The 18,673-nt window shown below is 63.3% G+C and overlaps 1 protein-coding gene across 1 annotated transcript; it reads right to left on the bottom strand.

Annotated features, from left to right (window-relative positions):
- Positions 1–471: 471 nt before the first annotated feature.
- On the bottom strand, positions 472–12,723 carry SLCO4A1 (solute carrier organic anion transporter family member 4A1; the record flags this gene model as incomplete). Its single annotated transcript, XM_082856372.1, has 11 exons — positions 472–636; positions 2,582–2,730; positions 3,117–3,181; positions 3,428–3,600; positions 3,706–3,871; positions 4,800–4,995; positions 6,310–6,464; positions 9,338–9,449; positions 9,851–9,972; positions 10,978–11,068; positions 11,994–12,723. 11 exons carry the CDS (start codon positions 12,721–12,723, stop codon positions 472–474), a joined length of 2,124 nt encoding a protein of 707 aa, XP_082712498.1.
- Between the last annotated feature and the right edge of the window lie 5,950 nt (positions 12,724–18,673).

The raw sequence follows: 18,673 nt of genomic DNA, 5'->3' as shown, positions 1-18,673 counted from the left end.
CCCGAAGTCCACAGGTGGTTTCGCACTTTTCGTAACTACTGACGGAGTTACGTAGGTATCGCACACGTTGCTTTGGAAGCACAGCTGTCCGTGTTTCCGAGGGACCCTGAGGCCCCAGGGGATGCTATCTGGCTAAGTCCGTGGGAGAGGGCCAGAGTGTGAGCGGACCAGAGGGAGGCAGCCCTGCATCCGGCCGGGAAGTGGGCCGCTCCGTCCGAGCCAGGAGCCGGTCACCCCACTCTCTCTGGCGAGGTCTGGGGGGCTGGGGCAGGGGCGTCCGTTCGGACGTCTTGCGTTCTTTCTCCTCGGTGCCTTTGAGGCTCAGTCCCCCCAGACCCAGTGGCAGAGTTTTGCAGGGTCCTCAGTGCCGGGGATCAATCAGGGAGGGGTCGCCCCTTCCGGGGAGAAATTAGATAGTGTTCCTAGGAAGTGTCGCGGCAGGCCCGTGCCCCCGGGCAGGCAGGTGGGCTGTCAGATGTCGCTCTGGATCTGGAGGGCTGAGGGGGCTTCCTGAAGGTCCGTGGGGTTGTCGGAGGCTGAGGACTGGCTGGGCAGAGAAGCCTCCAGGCCGTCCGAAGACCCCGACAGGGGCTTGTACAGGAAGCAGGCAGTGGTGAAGAAGACGAAGCCCAGGACCTGGGGAGAAGGGAGCCGCTGGGCCTCTCCTGGGCCACCCGCCCAGCCCCGGCTTTCTCACGAGGTCCCGGGGAACCAACCCTACTCTGGCCAGAGGGTCCACCCGTTCTGCAGAGCCAGTCCCTAGCCTGGACCCCAATATTGTTAGGGGGGAATGAAAAGTATGATTTGACTTAAATACAGAGGCACTGGATGAAGTGGAGGTGCTTGTCGTGGGCTGAACGGGGTCCCCGCAAAAGATGTGTCCAAGTCCTGACCCCCGGCACCTGTGAGTGGGACCTTGATTTGGAAATAGGGTCTTTGTAGATGTAATTAAGTTAGGGATCTTGAGATCACTCTGGGTTAGGGTGGACTCCAGATCCAGTGACGGGTGTCCAAACAGAGAAAGGGGAGGAAGGTTTAACACAGTGACACACCGGGAGCAGCCCCGTGATGACAGAGGCAGAGACAGGGTGAGGAGTGTACAAGCCCAGGAGCCCCAAGGATGGAGGAGCCGCCAGGAGCCGGGAGGGGCACGGGACAGAGTCCCCTCAGAGCCCCCGGGGGGACGGGCACTGCAGACACCTTGATTTTGGACGTCTGGCTTCAAGAACGAGAAAAAATGAATTTGTTTGAGCCACCCGGTGTGGGGTCTTTCGTCATGGCCACCCCAGAACCTAAGTCAGGTGGCCAGCTTCGGCGGTCACTCCACCACAGCCACCACCTTGAGCTCCCTGGGAATCACGCGCAGCCTGGAAGATGACAGTGTGGGCGCGCGTGCTAGCCTCTGTACACGGGTGTGTGCGTTCAGCGTGTGAACCCTGGGTTTCCTGGAGCACCGCCCAGGCAGATGGGCCTGAAGCCACAGGAACGAGAGGCTGTTTCCACTCTGTGGCCCCGTGAGTGAGCGGGATAGCACTTCGGGGGTGCACCCGGCTGCCCCCACCCCCGCTAAAATTAGCACTGACTCTGGGAGCCAATCCTACCCCTGTGCCGAGGCCGCGGGGGGACTATCTGGGCAGACAGCCGTCCCGGGGTCCAGCCTGCTGCTCTGGCCGAGGGACCCTACAACACAGGGAAAAAGAAGAGCAAGGGCTGGCTCCCTGCGCGGGGCGCGTCTATTAGAACTGACCCGTTTGTCCAGAGCCGCGCAAATCCCTTCTCACACCTGGCTATTTTTAAGCTAATCTTCGGGGAGATAAACCCAGGGGTGGCTGAGAATCCTCTGTCTCTGAGGCCCCTCCCGGAAAGGCTCTGCCAGTGGGACGTTCCCGAGTCCACCCTCCACCCAAAGAAGAGATCCAAGGCATTCTTATATACCAGCCCTAGGATTTCATTTTCTTTGGGAAGTTGTGTGCCTTTTCCTCCAACGGGGGAAACTCAAAACATAAATGCTATGCTTCACCCCACGTAGCACACGCCAAGAGACACAGCAGGACGTTCCCATTAACAGCTTGACAGCAGAGGGTCAGGCTAAGAAGCAGGACGTAACCCAAGACCCACTAAGGATGGAGAAGGAGAAGTGCTGCCTGTGGACCCAGCCAGGCGCTGGGTCGCCCCGGCCCAGAGCGAGCGGGCCTGCCCGGGCTCTTGCAGGGGGAGCAGTTTTGATTTCTCCAAAGCCTTAGCTGACCAGAGCCCAGGGGCAAACCACCAAGCCGGGATGGTGAGGGCCCTGGAGGGCAGGGGGCCTGGAGAGTGAGCCCCTGTGACCTGGGCCTGCTGTCCCACTTTTCCCGCCACTGGCATCACGGCATCACGATCCCCAACAACAACAGCTCAAAAGGGGGAAGGATCCCACTTCTGGAAGCCAGGCTGCAGGATGATGTCCGGGGTTCCAGTGGGAAGACCCCAGTGGCATGCCCAGGTGCCCGAGCTAGTTGGAAAAGGCTCTCGGCCCTTTGGAGCAGACTCTGGGACTCCCTCCCGCCGCCAGCGCACCTGGGGGCGAGGCCAGCCCACTCACCTTGTACGCCAGCCCTGCGATAAGCAGGTACTGGCTCATGGCCGAGTTCTGGTACACGAAGCAGGAGCCCTGCTGGCCGCACTGCGTCTGCCAGAGCAGGCATGCCTTGTCGATCACCCAGCCGAAGGCGATGGGGCCTGGGATGCCCCCTGCGGAGAGAGGCACATTCAGTACCCGGACAGCCCGCGGGGGCGTCCAGAGACCCAGACCAGGCGGGCTCTAAGGAACATGGCTTCGGCCACTGGTGTTCACAGTGGGTGCAAAGGGGGCTTAATGGTCCTTTCTCTGGGGGCTTGCCTCCATGCCGGGAGATTCCCCACGGTCTTCGACTCTGGTGGAGCCCGTGTGTTAGTGAGGAAATGGGTCCCTCTGGGCGAAAACATGGCCATGGGTCCCTCTAGCGGACGGTTAGGGAATGGAGCCCTTCCCCTGGGCGGGCACAGCCTCGTGCGGGGACGCACACCAGCCCGGCGCGTGCCCTTGTGCGGTGAATGCACTCCACAGCTATGCCCAGCTCCCTCCCACAGCACAATACCTAGAGTTCTAACCACGATCCACTGGATTCCTAGCGCAAAGGATCGCTGCTGGTCACAGACACACCTGCAACGGAAAACCGGCGCGTCAACGCCCGGGAGGCGTGGCCAAGTCACACCCCACTCCAGTGGCCGCGTCCTGGCCGAGCCCCGGGCCGCATCCCCAGGTGGCAAGCACCTCACAGAGGCAGTTAGCTCTCTCCTGCCGCAGCTTTCCGGGGGGCCCAGCACGTACCCCGCAGGGGTCTGCAGAGCTCCGCCTTAGCTGCAAAGGGAAGGCTCTGGGCCAGAGGGAACCCAGGCCCGGGCTTACCGTAACGTTGCCGTTAGTGCAGGGATGCTGCTGAGGAAGGTAAAGATAATTACAACGAATATGAAAAGCAGAAGGAGGGGTTTCCTTTGACAAGTTGAAGTGCATTTCCCTGCGGTAGCATGGCCAAAACCAGAGGAAAAATTCTGAGGGACACAGCTACAGTCTCGGTACACCTGGGGAGCGCAACGACAGCGCTGATTACAGGAGGAAGGGGCGGAGGCCGCCCGCCCCGCGTCCGGGCGCCACCGACCGCCTGGGCAGCAGCCACGCACACTCACCTTCTGGCCACCGGGGCCAGGCGAGGCCGCCTCCGGGCACCCCGCGTGGCAGGGCGAGTAGTACATGAGGCCGTCGGGGCCACACACGGGGCTGTAGTGCTCTGGCTGGCAGCCGCAGGCGGCGTTGCAGGCATCTGTCAGCCCCAGGCGGCCTTCGGGCAGGAGGCTGCGGGTGGGAGAGAGCGACGGTGGGGCGCAGGCCAGCGTGGGGTCTGGTCCCTGAGGGCCCACGTCTGCAGGTTTCCAAACTCGCTGGGTTTGTTCCACCCGAGGACCGGGGCTTCCTGCATCGCCTTGGCTCCTAGAATCGCTGGATGGGCTCAGAGCGGAGCAAACCAACCCCGCGCGGCGCACTCCCTACCTGGCTTGGTTCTGGGTAGGCAGTGCGTTCACAGGGCTCGAAGTGCAACAACTGCTTGAGTGCCAGGTGCAAAGCGTCCCCGTGGCCCTGGTCCCTGCTCTACAGCGCAGGCGCGCGGACGTTCCACAGATCGCTCACCTGCACTCTCACAGACACGCACTCTCCCGCTGCGCTCAGGTGGAGCACACTGTGCACGTCATCTCGTCCTGCTCCTTCCTTCCCGCTCAGCACTATCTGGGAGGCGCCCAAGGACTACACTCCTCCCTCTGCCGTGGTCCCAAGCCCTCCACCCTGCACCAACTCTTGGCTAGTTTGGCTGTAACGGTACGATGGCATCCTTGTCCTCGGCACTCACACTGCCGTCTCTGCGGGGAATTCCCGGCCAGCAATCGCTCACCTGCGTCTACGTCAGGTATTCCCAAATCACCCCCAGCGGGCTGTTCCCCTCACGTTCCCAACGCAGTGACGCACGGGAGCCCCACTTTCCAAGACAACTTGTAGAGAGGAGGTGGGGCTGGGACTGTCCCATTTTACAGACAGAGGACTGGGGCTCAGGTGCCGCGTGTGAGTGACTGGCCATCGGTCCCCGCTGAGGACACCATCCTTACCGTTACGACCATCTCCAATGACCTCACCTCAAGTGCCCGACACCCCCCGTCCTCCCCAGGGACCACCGGTGCCCCCAACAGGTGTGCAGAGGTCTCCCCTCGCCCAGGGGCCACCTGGCCCTTACCTCCCGTTGTAGCCGGCGGTCACGCCCGCCATGGGCACGTTGGGGCAGTGCATGAAGAAGACGAGGAAGGCCAGCATGCTGGTCAGGCTGCAGAGCAGGCAGAGCCGGATGATGCCCGAGCCTCGGAGCTTGCACCTGCCCACAAAGAAGCCGCCCAGGAGCGTGCCTCCGCCGCCCGCCGGCACCACCAGGTACCCTGTGGGGGGGGGAGGGGCTCGGTGAGTCCCGGAGCCACAGGGGTGGGGCCCGCAACCCCCTGGGCCTGGTCTCCGCTTTAGCGATGGGAGACAGAGGCCCACAGCCGTGGCCCCAGTCTGCGTGGCGGCACCGGGCTCTGCTCTCAATGTGAGGACCCTGACCGGTGCTCACAGGGGGCCTCGGAGCCTGGGGAGGCCACCCGGCCAGCTGCTCAGAGGCCCAGGGGTGCAGGGGCAGAGCAGGAGAGGGAGGAGGAGAGGTCCCTGGGCCCTGCCCCTCCCACTGGCGAGACCCACGGACAATCGCGCTCCCCTGGCCCATACGGCCTCTGCGGAGTCTGACCACAAGGGGGTGTTTGGAGAAGCTGGTGGCCGCCGTTTGGTAGCAAGTTGGGCTTCATCGGCATGTGGCTTCCAGGCCTGCCCTGGGATGGGGTGCAGATGGGAGGGGGGGCTCTCCAAGGGTGGAGGAGATCTCAAAGACCCTGGGTGCGGTGAGCCCGTCTCCCCAGATGGAGACCAGCTCTGGGGGCAGAGGGGGGGACCCAGAGGACACAGCTGTCCCAGGAGGGCTGTCGGCCGCTGTGGGGCAGGGAAGCAGCTGGCGGGGGTGGGGCTCTTGCAGGTGGGGTCACAGCCAAGAGGCCAGCAAGGAGGGGAGTCTGGGGCACTAGTCACCGGGAAGCCCCAGTCTGACACCGTCCTCCCTGGGGGGAGGCGCTCAGCCAGCATCGACCCACATACACCTCCTGCCTGGCAGGTTCTCGATGAGGCTGTGGCTGCCCCCCCTGCCCAGCGCTACCCGTGGACAGGGCCAGAAGGGGGGGGGTCTGAGGGGGACTCTCACTCTGGCCACTGAACGCCTCCGGTCAGGCAGGCCCAGGGCTCCAGCCTCAGGGAGACCCCAGGACACCCACTGCCTGGCTCACGGGGACCGCCAGGCCCGAGGGAGCGTGGTGGAACCTGCCACCCAAACCCTCTCCGCCACAAGCCAGGGATGACGCATAAGGCGCAGGCTCTGGGTGGCAAGGGGGGCGGCAGAGAGGACGGGTCAGCAGGCTGTGTTCAGCACTTCCCAAACTGCCCTCGGGAAGGGCTGTCCTGCCCATTGCAGTGGCAGCCTTTGTAAGTGTGATTAGAGCTGTTGTGTAAGAGCCCTGACACCTGCTCCGGGGCCCCTGCCTGGAGGGACCACACGCCCAGGATGTGCGCCCCGTCTTTCTAGAAGAGACCTTCAAAGGCCCCTCAGTCTCTGAGAACCAGTGAAAAAACGGAGGACCCCCACCACCACAAGACTGAGGGAGCATTCTCACCAAACAAGGTGGCAGCTTCCGAGGCACTGAGGCTGAACTGGGACTCGAGGAACTTGGGGCCAAACGTGGACATGCCAGCGATGAGCGTGGCCTCCGTGGCCCCGGCCAGGCAGAGCAGGATGAACGTGGGGTTCTTCAGGAGGAGCCAGATGGAGCTGGATGTGGGAGGGGAATGGAGACCAGAGAGAAGAGACAGAGGGTCAGAGTGGGCCAGAGCCCTGGCCCTTCCCAACTGAGCACAAAGAGCCTGGTTCTGAGAGGGGAGTGGAGTGGGGTGTGGGAGAGCCAGGGGGCACCCCACATTTACTCCAGAGAAACCGAGCGTGGGTGTGGGGCTGGGCTGGGGCAGGGGGACAGCTGGCACCAGGATCCAGAGCCTGTGGCTTGTTGTGAAAGCCGCTGTCACAGAGGTCGGCTGCAGTGGGGAAAGAGACCCTGAGTGACTGTGACACTGTTGAATCTGCCCCAGGGGCAGCCGGGAGAACCAGCAGAGGGGCCTGAGCCAGGAGCCGGAGGCTGCGGGGGAGGTGGCTGTCACCAAGTCCAGGACTGGGTGGCCCCCAGGAGAGGGGAATGGGGCCTGAGGGGTGGGACCACTTCTCAGTCGCCAGCTGGTGAAAAGGAGGGACCGAAATCCCTGAGGGCTTGGACCGAGAGGCCCCTCCAGGGAGACCCTGTGTGGGCTTGGCCGTCTCTCCGACTTCTCTTGGTGTGCACCTGGGAGGCAGTGGCCGGTGTAGTGATGCCAGGGGCCTGAGAAATGGGCCTTGGACCTGGCCTGAGAGTTCCCCCTTGAACCCAGTGCACACGGCTCTACACCCCGCCTGCCTTTCCCGGGCCCGGCCCCTCTCAGCCACCGGATGGCAGGCCCAGGACTCATGAGTGATGTGGGCTGGGGACAATTTCCCCTGGAGCCCTGGGTCCATCTCGGGCACCCATGAACAGGCAAAGCCTGGTGACAAACGACTGTGGTCCGACCCCTATCACAGCGGCTCCGACAAGGCTGCCTTCGCTCACATTCTCCGTGTCTGCAGCTACGGCCTCCACCCAGAGAACCAGCCCCCACCGACCCTACGGGTCGTCTTCCACCAGGAGGGAGACCCCCACCGGCCAGCCGTCAATGCCGACGCCTCCCTGTGCGCGTCAGAGCAGCACAGACACCCTGACACTCCGGTGTTCTTCGTTTTGAGGACACAGGCCAGCAGTAAACCGGATTCTGCCACGGAGCATGCAGGGTGGCCAGTTAGCCTTCGTGCCCTGGGAGGGAACTGACGCTAAGGAAGTCACCCCCCACCCCCGGCCCCTGCGGCTTCTCAGGGTAACTGCAGAGTGGCCTCCTTCCCCGTCCTGCTTCAAACAGGGACCCAATTCCTTCAAAACTGACTTTCAAACTCAAGGACTTGAAAAGGTTTCTTTCTGGTCAACAGCCCAAGTCCCACATCCATGAAGGAAACAAGATGCGGAGGAAACGCCATCCTGGTGGGGCTCTCTGGGAGCAGAGTGCGTGCGTGCGTGCGCGTGTGCACGTGTGTGCGCGTGCGTGTGTACACGTGCGTGTGTGCGTGTGTGTTGAGGGGAAGCCCAAGTGCAGCCAGTCCCTTCCTGGTCCTGCCCAGACTTGCCCAGGCTTCGGGGAGGCTCGCCTGGGCTCAGGGGAGGGTGACTCTCCCCAGAAGTATGTGAACTTCCTTATTTCTTAATCTCAGCCTGCAGGTTGCTTGGCTGCAACTCCCATGTTGAATTTGCTCAGAGAACTAGTCCTGACCTTGACAGAGGGCCCATGTTCCGGTAGTTATTTCACTATCAGCAACCGGTTTGGGGAACCAAGCCTGGGCATAAACCTCCTTATCTCGGGCCTCCCCCCGGGTCCACTGGGGACCAAGCTGTTGACGCCCTCGGTGCCAGTGCTCCCAGGTGGCCCTGCCCCGGCCGCACGGGGTGAGCCTGCCTTGCCTGGCGACCCCGCCGCCCTGGCCACTGTGGCCCTGGGCAGCTCTGCCAGCCTTGGTGGCAGCCTCCTGAGTGCGCGGCTCTTCTGGGGGGTCTAACCAGGCAACGGGTAGCCAGGGGGGTTCCCTGACCCCACGTCACCCTCCCCGTGTTGAAGACAGACGGCGGGGGCTCATTCCCGCCACTAACAGCCTCCACCTGCCACGTGGACACTCACGGGCTCAGGAAGTTGCGGGGCAGGTGGGCGCTCAGTGAGGCCGAGGGCTCGGGCAGGGGACCCTCCGAGGGCCGCCTCCCCCTGGCCGGGAGAGCCCCCCAAGGAATGCCCTGATGAGGGGCACCGGCCGGCCAGGAGCCCCCAGCCGCACGCTGTCCCTCTGAGGCCCCAGCAGCCCAGGCTCTGTTTGTCCCAACAGTGTGTGAAGACAGCACAGTAAGACCAGGTCACGTACTAGATAAACGAGAGGTCACTGCCCGAGAGGAGGGGCGGCCGCAGGGCGGCAAGACGGGCAGCCGGACGGTCCCCTCCTTGGAGCCCCGTGGGCACGTGCAGGTGACTCCCGGTGAAACGGTCAGAGAACGGGGTGCAGGGATGACTCCTGGGGAATGATCTTGGGGGGGGTGGTCAGTTGCTTTCCTGGGGACTGTGGACAAGCTGGCTGTGGGCAACTCGCCGAGCGTCAGGGATTCACTCCGTGACCATGAGGCGTCAGGAACAGAGTCTGCCGTGCGGCAGCGCAGACGGGTCCCTGCGTGCGTGTCCCTGGGTCCCCCGCAGGCCCGGGAAGTGAGGGGTGGGCACCGTGAGGCTGAGGCCCCGGGCCTTCCGTCGCACCAGGCCCTTGGTTCCCCAAGCCAGGAGGCTCTGTCCGCTCCCCCTTAATCCCTTAGCCCAAGTTTTGGGGCCAAGCCCTGAAGATGGTTGGGTCAGAAGGAGGTTTAGGGGCTGTGGGCTCCCCATGTGGCCCTGGAGGGGTCACAGGACTCTCCTAGCTTAGGGTCAAGACCCAGCATGTGTAGGACCCTAAAGGGTCTTCAGGACACACAGACACAGACAAGAGGCCCCCCAAGTCCTTACAGAGGCAGGTCTCTGATGGTCTTCCCGAAGTCGGGGTTGCTGGTCACCCTGTGGCTGCTGTCCTTTAACTGGTGTGTGTCAGATGCTCTCATGACCACGTAGCGCTGGGAGCCTGGAAGGATGTGAACATCTGTGAGGGGCAGAGACCAAAGGCCCCGATGCCCCTCCTCCTGGGTGTGGGACCAGCCGGTGGACGAGGGCACCCAGACAGACGGCCCGTACAGACGCACCACGGTGACGGGTGGCAGGGATGGCGAGGTGGGAGAGAGCCCACGGGCCCAACCTGGGACCAGAGGGAGATGGGAGGTATTGAAAGGGGCGCCCATCCCCCGGTGAAACAAGCCTCTTCCGTGGTCCCCGAGCGGGCAGAGGCCGCAGGGCTGGAGGGAGCACACCGGCCGGGCCGCCCTGCCGGATGGCAGCCCCCACCCAGAGGACGACGATCCCGGCCCCACCGCTCCTGGCAGGCAGCAGGAGCAGGGCATGGGCTGTCCTTCTGCGGGACGCACCTACCTGGCAGCTGCCGCGGGTAGCCAAGGATGGGCACGGCGATGAGGAAGGCAGCCACTCCAGTGCCCAGGAAGCCCACCCACCAGGCGCCGACCCACAGCGGGCTCTCGGTGGTCAGCTCCGTCCTGCGGGAAGAGGCACGTGGGGACAGCGTTGTGCTCACAGCATCTAGGGCACGCACGCCGGGCATCCTGCTTGCCGGTCGGTGAGAGGCGGAGACCAAAGGCTCTGCTTGAGGCCCCCGCCCTGATGCCCCACCACCCCTGGTCTGGGACCAGCAGTGGACGGAGGGCATCGGGACGGACACGGGGTGGACATGCACCAGGGGACCCTGCCCAGGCCCACTCCTTCTTCTGGGACCTGCGAGGCTGCCTCCCGACGAGGCCATAGGGGCTGGGGGCCCAGGAGGGGCAGGGCAGAGGGTGGGTGGCTGGCGCCCTGGCCTCGTGAAACTCAGGGGGCTTGCCTGCGACCCCCGCCTGCACACAAGTGCACCTTTAAATTCAAAGGTACGTGGGAAAGAACCCTGGGCTGGACCGCCAGGTGGACAGGAGACAAGGGGCTGGCAGAGGCCAGCCGGCTGTCCCTGAGTTGTGTTCTGGGGAAGAAACTGGCGACTGAGCCAGTGCTGTGCTTTCCTGAGTTCTGTGAGCCATTCTAGCAAATTCCTAGAAGGCGGGGTCCTAGGACCCTCCGCTTTGCAGCCAGGTTGGACGGAAGCGTGGGTAACTGGGAGCCACCACTGCAGTTGGCGTCTGAAGTGTGGGTGCTCTCGCTTACCTGTGGGGTCTGAGCTGACTCCAGAAGTCAGTGTCAGATTGAGGTGAACTGGGGACACCCAGCTGGTGTCCAGAGAATTGTTTGGTGTAGACCACCCCCCCCAAAAAAGAACCTCCCGGTGGCAGCAGGAAATCCCCTCTTGGTTCTGCAAAGGGCATTGGAGCAATGGTGGCCTGGTCCCTTCCAGTTCGGGAGGCCGTCCATCCACGCAGTCCCCTCCCTCAGGCCATGCTCTCCAAGCTGCCCAGACTCCCAGGTCCACCAGAGCAAGGTCGGCCTGGACCCGCCCCACCCGGGCCGCCCTCCTGCCCCAAGAGTGGGCGTCTTCTCCGTGGGCCCAGGTCACTCACCGCTGGCCTATTTCAGTGTAAATATTCAGCAGGGCACCTCCGACCAGGTAGCCGGCTGCGGGGCCGAGGATGGCCGCGGTGTAGAAGATGGCTGGAAGGGAAGCAGAGCTGTCGGGGACCTGCTGCGCCCTCTGCGCCACCCCTCCGGCCCCGCTTGCATTTCTGCACCTCCACCCCATCCCCAGGCATGAACTCCTTTAAACTGGGGTTTTCGTTGCACAGTCTCCACTGTGTCTGATATCGGCTGGCATCAGTCTTTCAAGGTGTTTTAAGATTATTTCCCTCAAAGCCCTATAGACACCATTTGGACTCTTTCCCCCTCAGAAGAGCAAAGATGCTAAGACTCATTTTGCAGGATGAGGGCGGCACCCATGCAGCGCTGCAGGCTCACCCGGGTCCCAAATGCCCCCGGAACGGCAGCCGCTACGTGACACGGATGAGCAGAGTCCAAGGTGGACGTAACGGAGCAGAACAGCGGGCAAATCTGGCCGGGCCGGGGCGTCGGCCGCGGGCTCTCCACTGACCCCGACCCCTTCCCTGGGACAGCTGACCTCGCAGGAGGGATTTGGAGAAGCGGCTGGCCTGAGGCTGAGAACACGGAAATCTCACCCCAGATAAACGAGAGGGTCTCGGGGGCAGCTCGGGGCTCGAGCCCAACCCCCGAGGGCGGCGTGGCAGCACCCAGCTCTGCAGCCCAGCCACCAGCCGAGCCCGGCTCGCGGGATCTTAGTTCCCTGACCAGGGATCGAACCTGGGCCCCCTGCAGTGGCAGCGCAGAGCCCTAACCACCGGACCACAAGTGTCCGCGCTGCAGACCCTGTGGGATGTGCCAGGGGTCGGTCTGAGGCCGGCGAGCACCACCTCCATCACCTGAGGTGTCACCTCGCCTAGGAGCACCTGGGGCCATTTGGGGCCGCGTGTGGCCAACAGGGACACGCATGTAGGGGGCTTGGACGGGGCAAGGCTCTGAGTAGACGGCCGGCTGGCGTCACCACCATCACACCCATCCCACTCACCGATGTAGACAGGCGAGTAGCTGGACTTGACATTCTCGTCCAGGTAGGTGACGCCCAGCGTGTAGAGCGGGGTGGCGCCCACGCCGTGTAGGAACTGGCCCAGCATGAAGACCAGCTGGTAGCTGGACAGGCCAGAGGCGTGGCCCCCGCAGGTTGCGCTGCGGTTGGCCCGGCACGTTCCGACGGCCTCGTCCACCTGCACCTCGTAGGGGCCGGTGGTGAAGTGGGGCAGCGAGAAGACCAGCGAGCCAGCCCCCATGACCAGCACGCCCCAGCCCAGCCAGCGAGGCTTGTGGCCGTGGCCCCCGAAGTAGCCCACGAAGGTGAGGCAGAGGCAGGCGGCCACGTCGTAGGCGCTGGCGATGAGGCCGCTGTGGTAGCTGTGCAGGTCGTAGCGCCGCTCGATGGAGGTGATGACGGTGTTGATGAAGCCGTTCACGGTCATGCCCTGCAGGAAGGAGGCCGCGCACAGGAATAGCAGGAAACCCCGGGGTGTGTTGAAGGCCTGCAGGCACGTGGGCGCGAAGGCCCGCCAGCCGCAGGCCTCGTCCGGCCGCCCTGTCGCCACGTAGCGCACCTCCCGGGCCGCCTGGGGCCCGTGCTTCTCGGGCTGCGGCTGGCACAGCGGCTGGCTCAGGGGTGAGCCGAGGGACGCCCGCCGGCTGGGGGGCGTGCAGTCACACTCGCTGTCGGTGGCCAACGGGGGGCCGGGGAAGACCAGCTGCGGCATCTCCGAGGGCGTGACAGCGACGGCAGCGGGAGTGGATGCGGAATTCCAGCGGCGGTCCGATCTGCGGGAAGAATCCATCTCCAGGAGAACCCTCCCCCGGCCTGTCCCCGGGGGCACCGACGGCTCGGCCTGTCCGCTACCCAGCCTAGTGAGGGCAGCCCCCGGCCTGAATGAGGCCACAGAGCTGAGCGGAGCTGAGACACGGAAGGACTGAATCAGACGCTGTGTGAGCCCCTGGCCCACCCCGACCCGCACCTTCCCCACGGCCTTGGCTCGCCGGCCTGAGCTGTGTGTTCCGCCGGGGCAGCTGACCGCGCCCGCCCTCAGCTCCACGCCCGGCCTCCATCGTCCCTGAACTCACACGCGGCCGGCCTTGTGCTCTTTAGCATGAAAGGGAAATCCAACTTAGTCCAGCGTGTGGAGAGTGTGGGAAGTGAGGAAGGGGGTACAGGCAGGCCCACCCGGGCCCCCGGGACGGCACCTGGCGGGAGGGTTGGCTGGCGCCGGGCCTCGCCCGTGGCTGGTCTCTCGAGATGCTGAAACCGCTGCAGGTCGCAGCCCCGCAGACAGGTTCAAGGGACACTGTGCCAGCGCTCCATCTTTCTGCAAACGCCCAGCCCGGCCTGTTCCCGTTGCCCTATCTGGGCCCTCACTTTGACTCCCAGCCCACGGACCAAAAGGAGCTCAGTCGGGCCTGAGAAATGGCTGCATCTCGAGGTTCCCGGGGCTCCCAAACACCCCCAACACCCCCAAGCTTTGAGAAAAGGCGGGACCTATTGCCAGGTAAACAGGTCTTTCTGGACCCCCCAGGTGGCAACAACCACTCCGCATCTTAAGAGGAAAAACGCTGACTTTCCCGACAGAAGTAAGCCGGTTGGCACAGGTACAGCTGCTGTGACAGGAAACACCTGACCCTGGTTGTACCCACAGCCCTAGGGGCCCCGTGCGAGGGTCTTCTGCCGAGCTCAATACACTTCCGTCGGGTTACCTCTCGCTATGGGCTGAACCGTGTCCCCTGGAATGGGAGTGATTTGGAGGGGACACCTCTAAGGAGGTGACAGGTAAAATGAGGTCACGGCGGGGGGGGGCCTGGTCCACTGCGGCTACTGTCCTTTAAAGGAAGGACTCTGGACCCAGACAGGCACACAGGGAGAACCCGCTGTCGGCCACTCAGGGCCCGAGGCGGCCTCAGACCCCCCACCGCGCACGGGTGTCAGTGATGTCGGGAGAGGCCGCTGCCCAGAGGGCTGCCGCTGCCCCCAGACTTGTCTCAGATTAGGCTTGGTGGACCGAGTCCTTCAGGCAGCTAGTCACAGAGCACCACTCTGCTGGGCCCCGAGCCGGGGACGTGGAGGGGCAGAACGGTGGTCCCCACCCCCGGCCCGAAAAGATACATCCTCCTGACCTTGAGCATGACCTTATTTGGAAAAAGTGTCTTTGCACATGTGATCGGTGATTTGAGATGAGGTCCTCCTGGCTTGGGGAGGGCCCCAAATCCAGCGACAGAGTCCTTATTAGAGAAGCCACGTGATGGCGGAAGCAGAAACTACAGTGATGAGGCCACAAGCCAAGGACGCCTGGGGGAAGATGGAAGAGGTGGGAAGGACCCTCCCCCGGAGCCTCCAGAGGGAGGGCAGCCCTGCCCCCACCCTGACTTCAGACTCTTGGCCTCCAGAACTGGGCAGGGAAGAGAGTTCTGTTCTTTTAATCCCCCAGTTTGTGGTCCTTCGTTACAGGACGCTCACGCAGCCCCCCAGGAGGCCCGGCTTCCAGGAGACCACAGGCCTGGAGGGAGGTGGAGTCTAACAGACACTCAGAACAGGACGTGAGCCCAGTGGTGAGTGCAGAGGACGGTACCACTGAGAGTCCTGGGCGGCGGGGCGGGAGGGGACATGGGGTGCCTCTGGGGGAGCTGCGCCTGGCAGGGGCCCAGCTGGCAGAGGGCAGAGAGGACTTTTCAGCCATGCTGGCCACAGGCAGATCCTTCAGCCCTTGCGACGACAGGTTTCTGGCTTCTGTGGGCTGGTCTCTGTTTGTTCGCTTGCTTTGTTTTCTTTTTGTTTTTTGGCCAAGCCACGTGGCATGAGGGATCTTAGTTCCCGACCAAGGATCGAACCTGTGCCCCCTGCAAGGGAAGCTCAGAGTCCTAACCACTGGGCCTCCAGGTTAGGACTGTTTTTAAACAAAAGATTGGCTTTATCTTGTGTTAACCTTGCAAACTGGGAAGCGGTCCAGGGTGAGGGGAGTGGGCCGTGGTGGGACCACACTCGGGTCTGGGAGGCAGTTTTGCGTGTGGGGGGGTCTGGGAGCTCCGCCTCTCCTGATCCCCTCGCACCCTGTGCGTTGAGGCTGGGACGCCAGGTCTTTCTGCCAGACCTCTGCCTCTCCTCCGCTGCGCCGTCTTAGCTAATTTTAGCCTCACCCCGGCCTCCTCTCCTGCCTTCCCTGGGGCCAGGCTGTGGGCACAAATGCCATAAGACAACGCAGCATCCCACTTCCTGGCGGAGCCTGAGCTCCACGCACAGCCCATCGTACAGGAAAGGGAAGTGGGCCCAGAGGAGTCAGGAGTTTCCCCAAGGCCACACAGCCATCCAGGGCCAGTTAGGACGAGACCACGTGGTCCGGCTTCAGAGCCCACGAGCGTGTTGGCTGTCCTCGCCAACGTTTCACTCAAAGAACCACGACCAACTGTGTGGCATTGACACACGGGGCCAAGTCTTTGCTCTGGAAACTGGCACTGCCAGGCGATCGGCAGCCAGATGTCGAGGCCTCCCGCCTGAGTCATTCCCCAGGGCCCGCGACCACGCCCAGGGCTGTATGTATAGAGCCACCACCTCCTCCGTGCACCCTGGTGCGCCAGGCTCGGTCACGCGGACGAGGAGGGTGCCCACGGAAGGAGCAAAGTTCACGCCGCGTGAAGGACCGTCAAGCCTCCAGGAGGGACAGGAAGCCACGCACCTGCTCCCAAAGCAGGCACTGTAGGCACCTGGGCCGCTGTGGAACAGAGCAGACGGTGACAGGCGTGAGCCCCGAGACAGCACAGCGCTGCTTCCCACCAGCCCCGCGGCTCAGACGGGCTCCCGAAACAGAAACGCGGAAAAAGCTCGAGCTCGCCCAGAGGCGGCCGCGTGTTCGTGCTGTGGGGATGCATTCCTCCGCCATGTGCACGCACACACACCCATCTGTGCACACACCTTCCACATGGAAACACGTGAACGCATGCACATAACCAGCAGGGCCCTGGACCCCTTCCCAGCTGGGGTGGCCCCAAAGGGAAGGCATCCAAGCGGGCCGAGGGGCAGTGGCTGCTCTGAGAGGTCGCTCCAGCGGCCTGTGGGGATGGATGGTCAGTGCTGGGCCGGGGAATTGTTATTGGTGGGTGGGCCTTCCTAGGAGGGATCTGCAGAAGCGCCTCCCCCCAGCTCTGGGCTTGTTTAACCATCCCGCCCATCCCCCGCAAGGAGAAATGCAGGGGCCGGGACGGGAAGGATCGGACCCCAGCAGGGCTAAGGGGGCGGCCAGATCGCTGAGCTAGCGCAACTAGGGATGGTCATGAAGAAATAGAGTCCTTCCTATTTGAAAATAAAACCCTCAACAAGACTCCAGTCCCACTGGTGTGTGGCCCAAACAGCTCCACGTCAGCGTAAAGTTTACCTGAGCTAAGAGCTCTGATCTCTGACGTAAACACATAAAGTCAACCTGCAGTCCCGCACATCACTTGCTTGTTGATTCAGACTGAAAATCCCATCTTAGACACCAGCCAGGCGACCGGCGTGGTCACCACCCACACGGGATGAGAAGCAGATGGCGCCGCTCGGGTGGGCAGCCCCGGGCTCTCCTCCCTGGGTCCATCAAGAGCGGCTGTGATGGCCAGGACACAGCAGCCTGAGTGCAGACTGCACGCCCCCGCCCACCTTCGAGGCAGCGCGAGGACAGCGTCGACCCAATCTCTCACTAAGCCCAGATTCTGCTCCACCTGCTGTGTTCCAGCCGGAAGGCGTTCACCCTTACAGCAGCGTCTTGATCAGAAAGGAGGCTGGGCCCTCCCATGACGCAGGCGCTGAGGTGTGAGGTGCGAGGTGCGGTGGGGGTGGGGGGGAAGGCGGACAGAAACACCTGCGACGTGGGGCCAGTGTGTCTGGAATGTCCCCTCCGTCGGCAGGCAGCGCCGGATCCTGGGTCCGGGCTGTGTGACACCTGGAATCTCACAGCCACGAGGACGGTCACACGTTCTCGGGTCTTCAGGGGGAGATTCCCGAGTTTGTACCCAGATCTCATGCGGCTGTGCCCGGGCGACACTTGCTGGGCGTGTACAGTGTCAGGAGACAGCTCCAGAAATGGACACGGACAGTCATGTTGACGCCTGCCCCGGACTTAAAGGACACTTTGCTGTGTGTGCAGCTCGAGGACTGAATCTCATGGCAAAGGTCTGCTGCATAAACGGGCCTGCAGGAGCTGCCAGCTCCGGCACGAGGGCATCTCAGCCGCCGCGGCCAAGTCCAGGACGCAGACTCAGACGTGGAGTGGGTGGGCACGGCCAGCTGCTCTGTCTTGGTCTCCCAGTCATCAGCACCCTCACGACAACGCTGCTGGGGCCTGGGGGTGCAACCCAGGCCACTCGGGGTGATTTCTTTCCTGGACATGCTTCTGAGAGGGCCAGAGTTGACTCCCCGCGGGGCTCAGCCAGGAGAAGGTGACTTCATGGCTGGTGACTCCCTGCAGGTGGCCAACACCCATTAAGGCCAGGCTGGTGGTCCCGAGGCCATTGCCTTTTGTTCCTCTGTCTCAGGTCCCTGTGGTCAAGCTGGTGGGAGGGTGACAGGGGCTGCAGAGTCCAGTGGCAGCACCACTTAGATGCCAGCTGGCTCCCCCAAGGAGTGGACACCACAGCTGGGCTTGGGGTGGAAGTCAGGCCTCCCCACCAACTCCCCCTCTGGGCACTGAGAGTGTGCACGTGGCCTACGATCCCCTCTGGGCACTGTGAGTGTGTGCACGTGGCCTACGGTTTCTCTCCGCTTGGAAATCGTTTTAGCAAAAAAGCGTATCTGCTTCCCACCTGCTGCTGAGGCCTGATGCAAGGTGTGGTGCCTCTTCCGGGACCTGAATTCTCAGGCTTGGCTGGTGGTTGAGCGGGGCCCTGGTGACTGCAGCCAAGCTGGGTGGAGACTGCACCCCAGGAAGGACGGGCCAGCTGCCGCCAGCATCCCAGGTCCAGTGCACAGGTATCCTCACCTGAGAGACCCCGATGCCATCTAAATCCCGGCCTCTCCTCCCTCCCCTCTGCGGAGCCCACGCCTCAGAGTCTGGTGCCCGGTCCATGATCTCAGAGCCAAGAGCAGAATGATTATAGCTTCTACCTGTCGGTCTGGTGGGTCCCAGGGCGCCCAGACGTTGCGCAAACATTCCAGGTGCGGCTGTGAGGGCGGTTCTGGAAGGTTCTGGAATCAATTAGCATTTGAATCGGTATATTTAGAGCCCGTGGGCCTCATCCAATCAGCTGAAGGGCTGAATAGGACGGAAAGGCTGAGCCCTGAGCTGCCCTGCAGGGCTGCCTTTGAACTGGGACCGGCTTTGTCCTGCCTTCACTCACATGGAAACATCATTGCTCTCTCTGGGTCTTGAGGCTGCCGGCTTTCAGACGGCAGCCACGACATCACCTCTGCCGGGCCTGCAGCCTGCCGACCACGTATCTTACAAAGTCACGTGGGCTGAGCTCCTAGAATTAGTCTCTTTCTATAGCGACCTATCTGCTACTGGCTGGGCTTCTCCGGAGACCCCTGACTCATGCAGCAGGTAGTCCTGTGCCAACACCTGCTTGTGCGAGCCCTGTGCCGGGTGGCGGGTTTGGGGACCGCGGGACACCGTCCTGCCAACAGGAGCTCACAGCTGCCACACCCAAGGCTGTCCCGAGCCAGCGGCAAACTGTCCCGGCTGCAAATCCAAACAGCAC

The sequence above is a fragment of the Leucopleurus acutus genome, assembly GCF_964270905.1.
Source record: "Leucopleurus acutus genome assembly, chromosome: 16".
NCBI lineage: Eukaryota > Metazoa > Chordata > Mammalia > Artiodactyla > Delphinidae > Leucopleurus > Leucopleurus acutus.
Note: the sequence above shows the minus strand (reverse complement) of the source record. Positions and strands in the feature narration are given on the sequence as shown.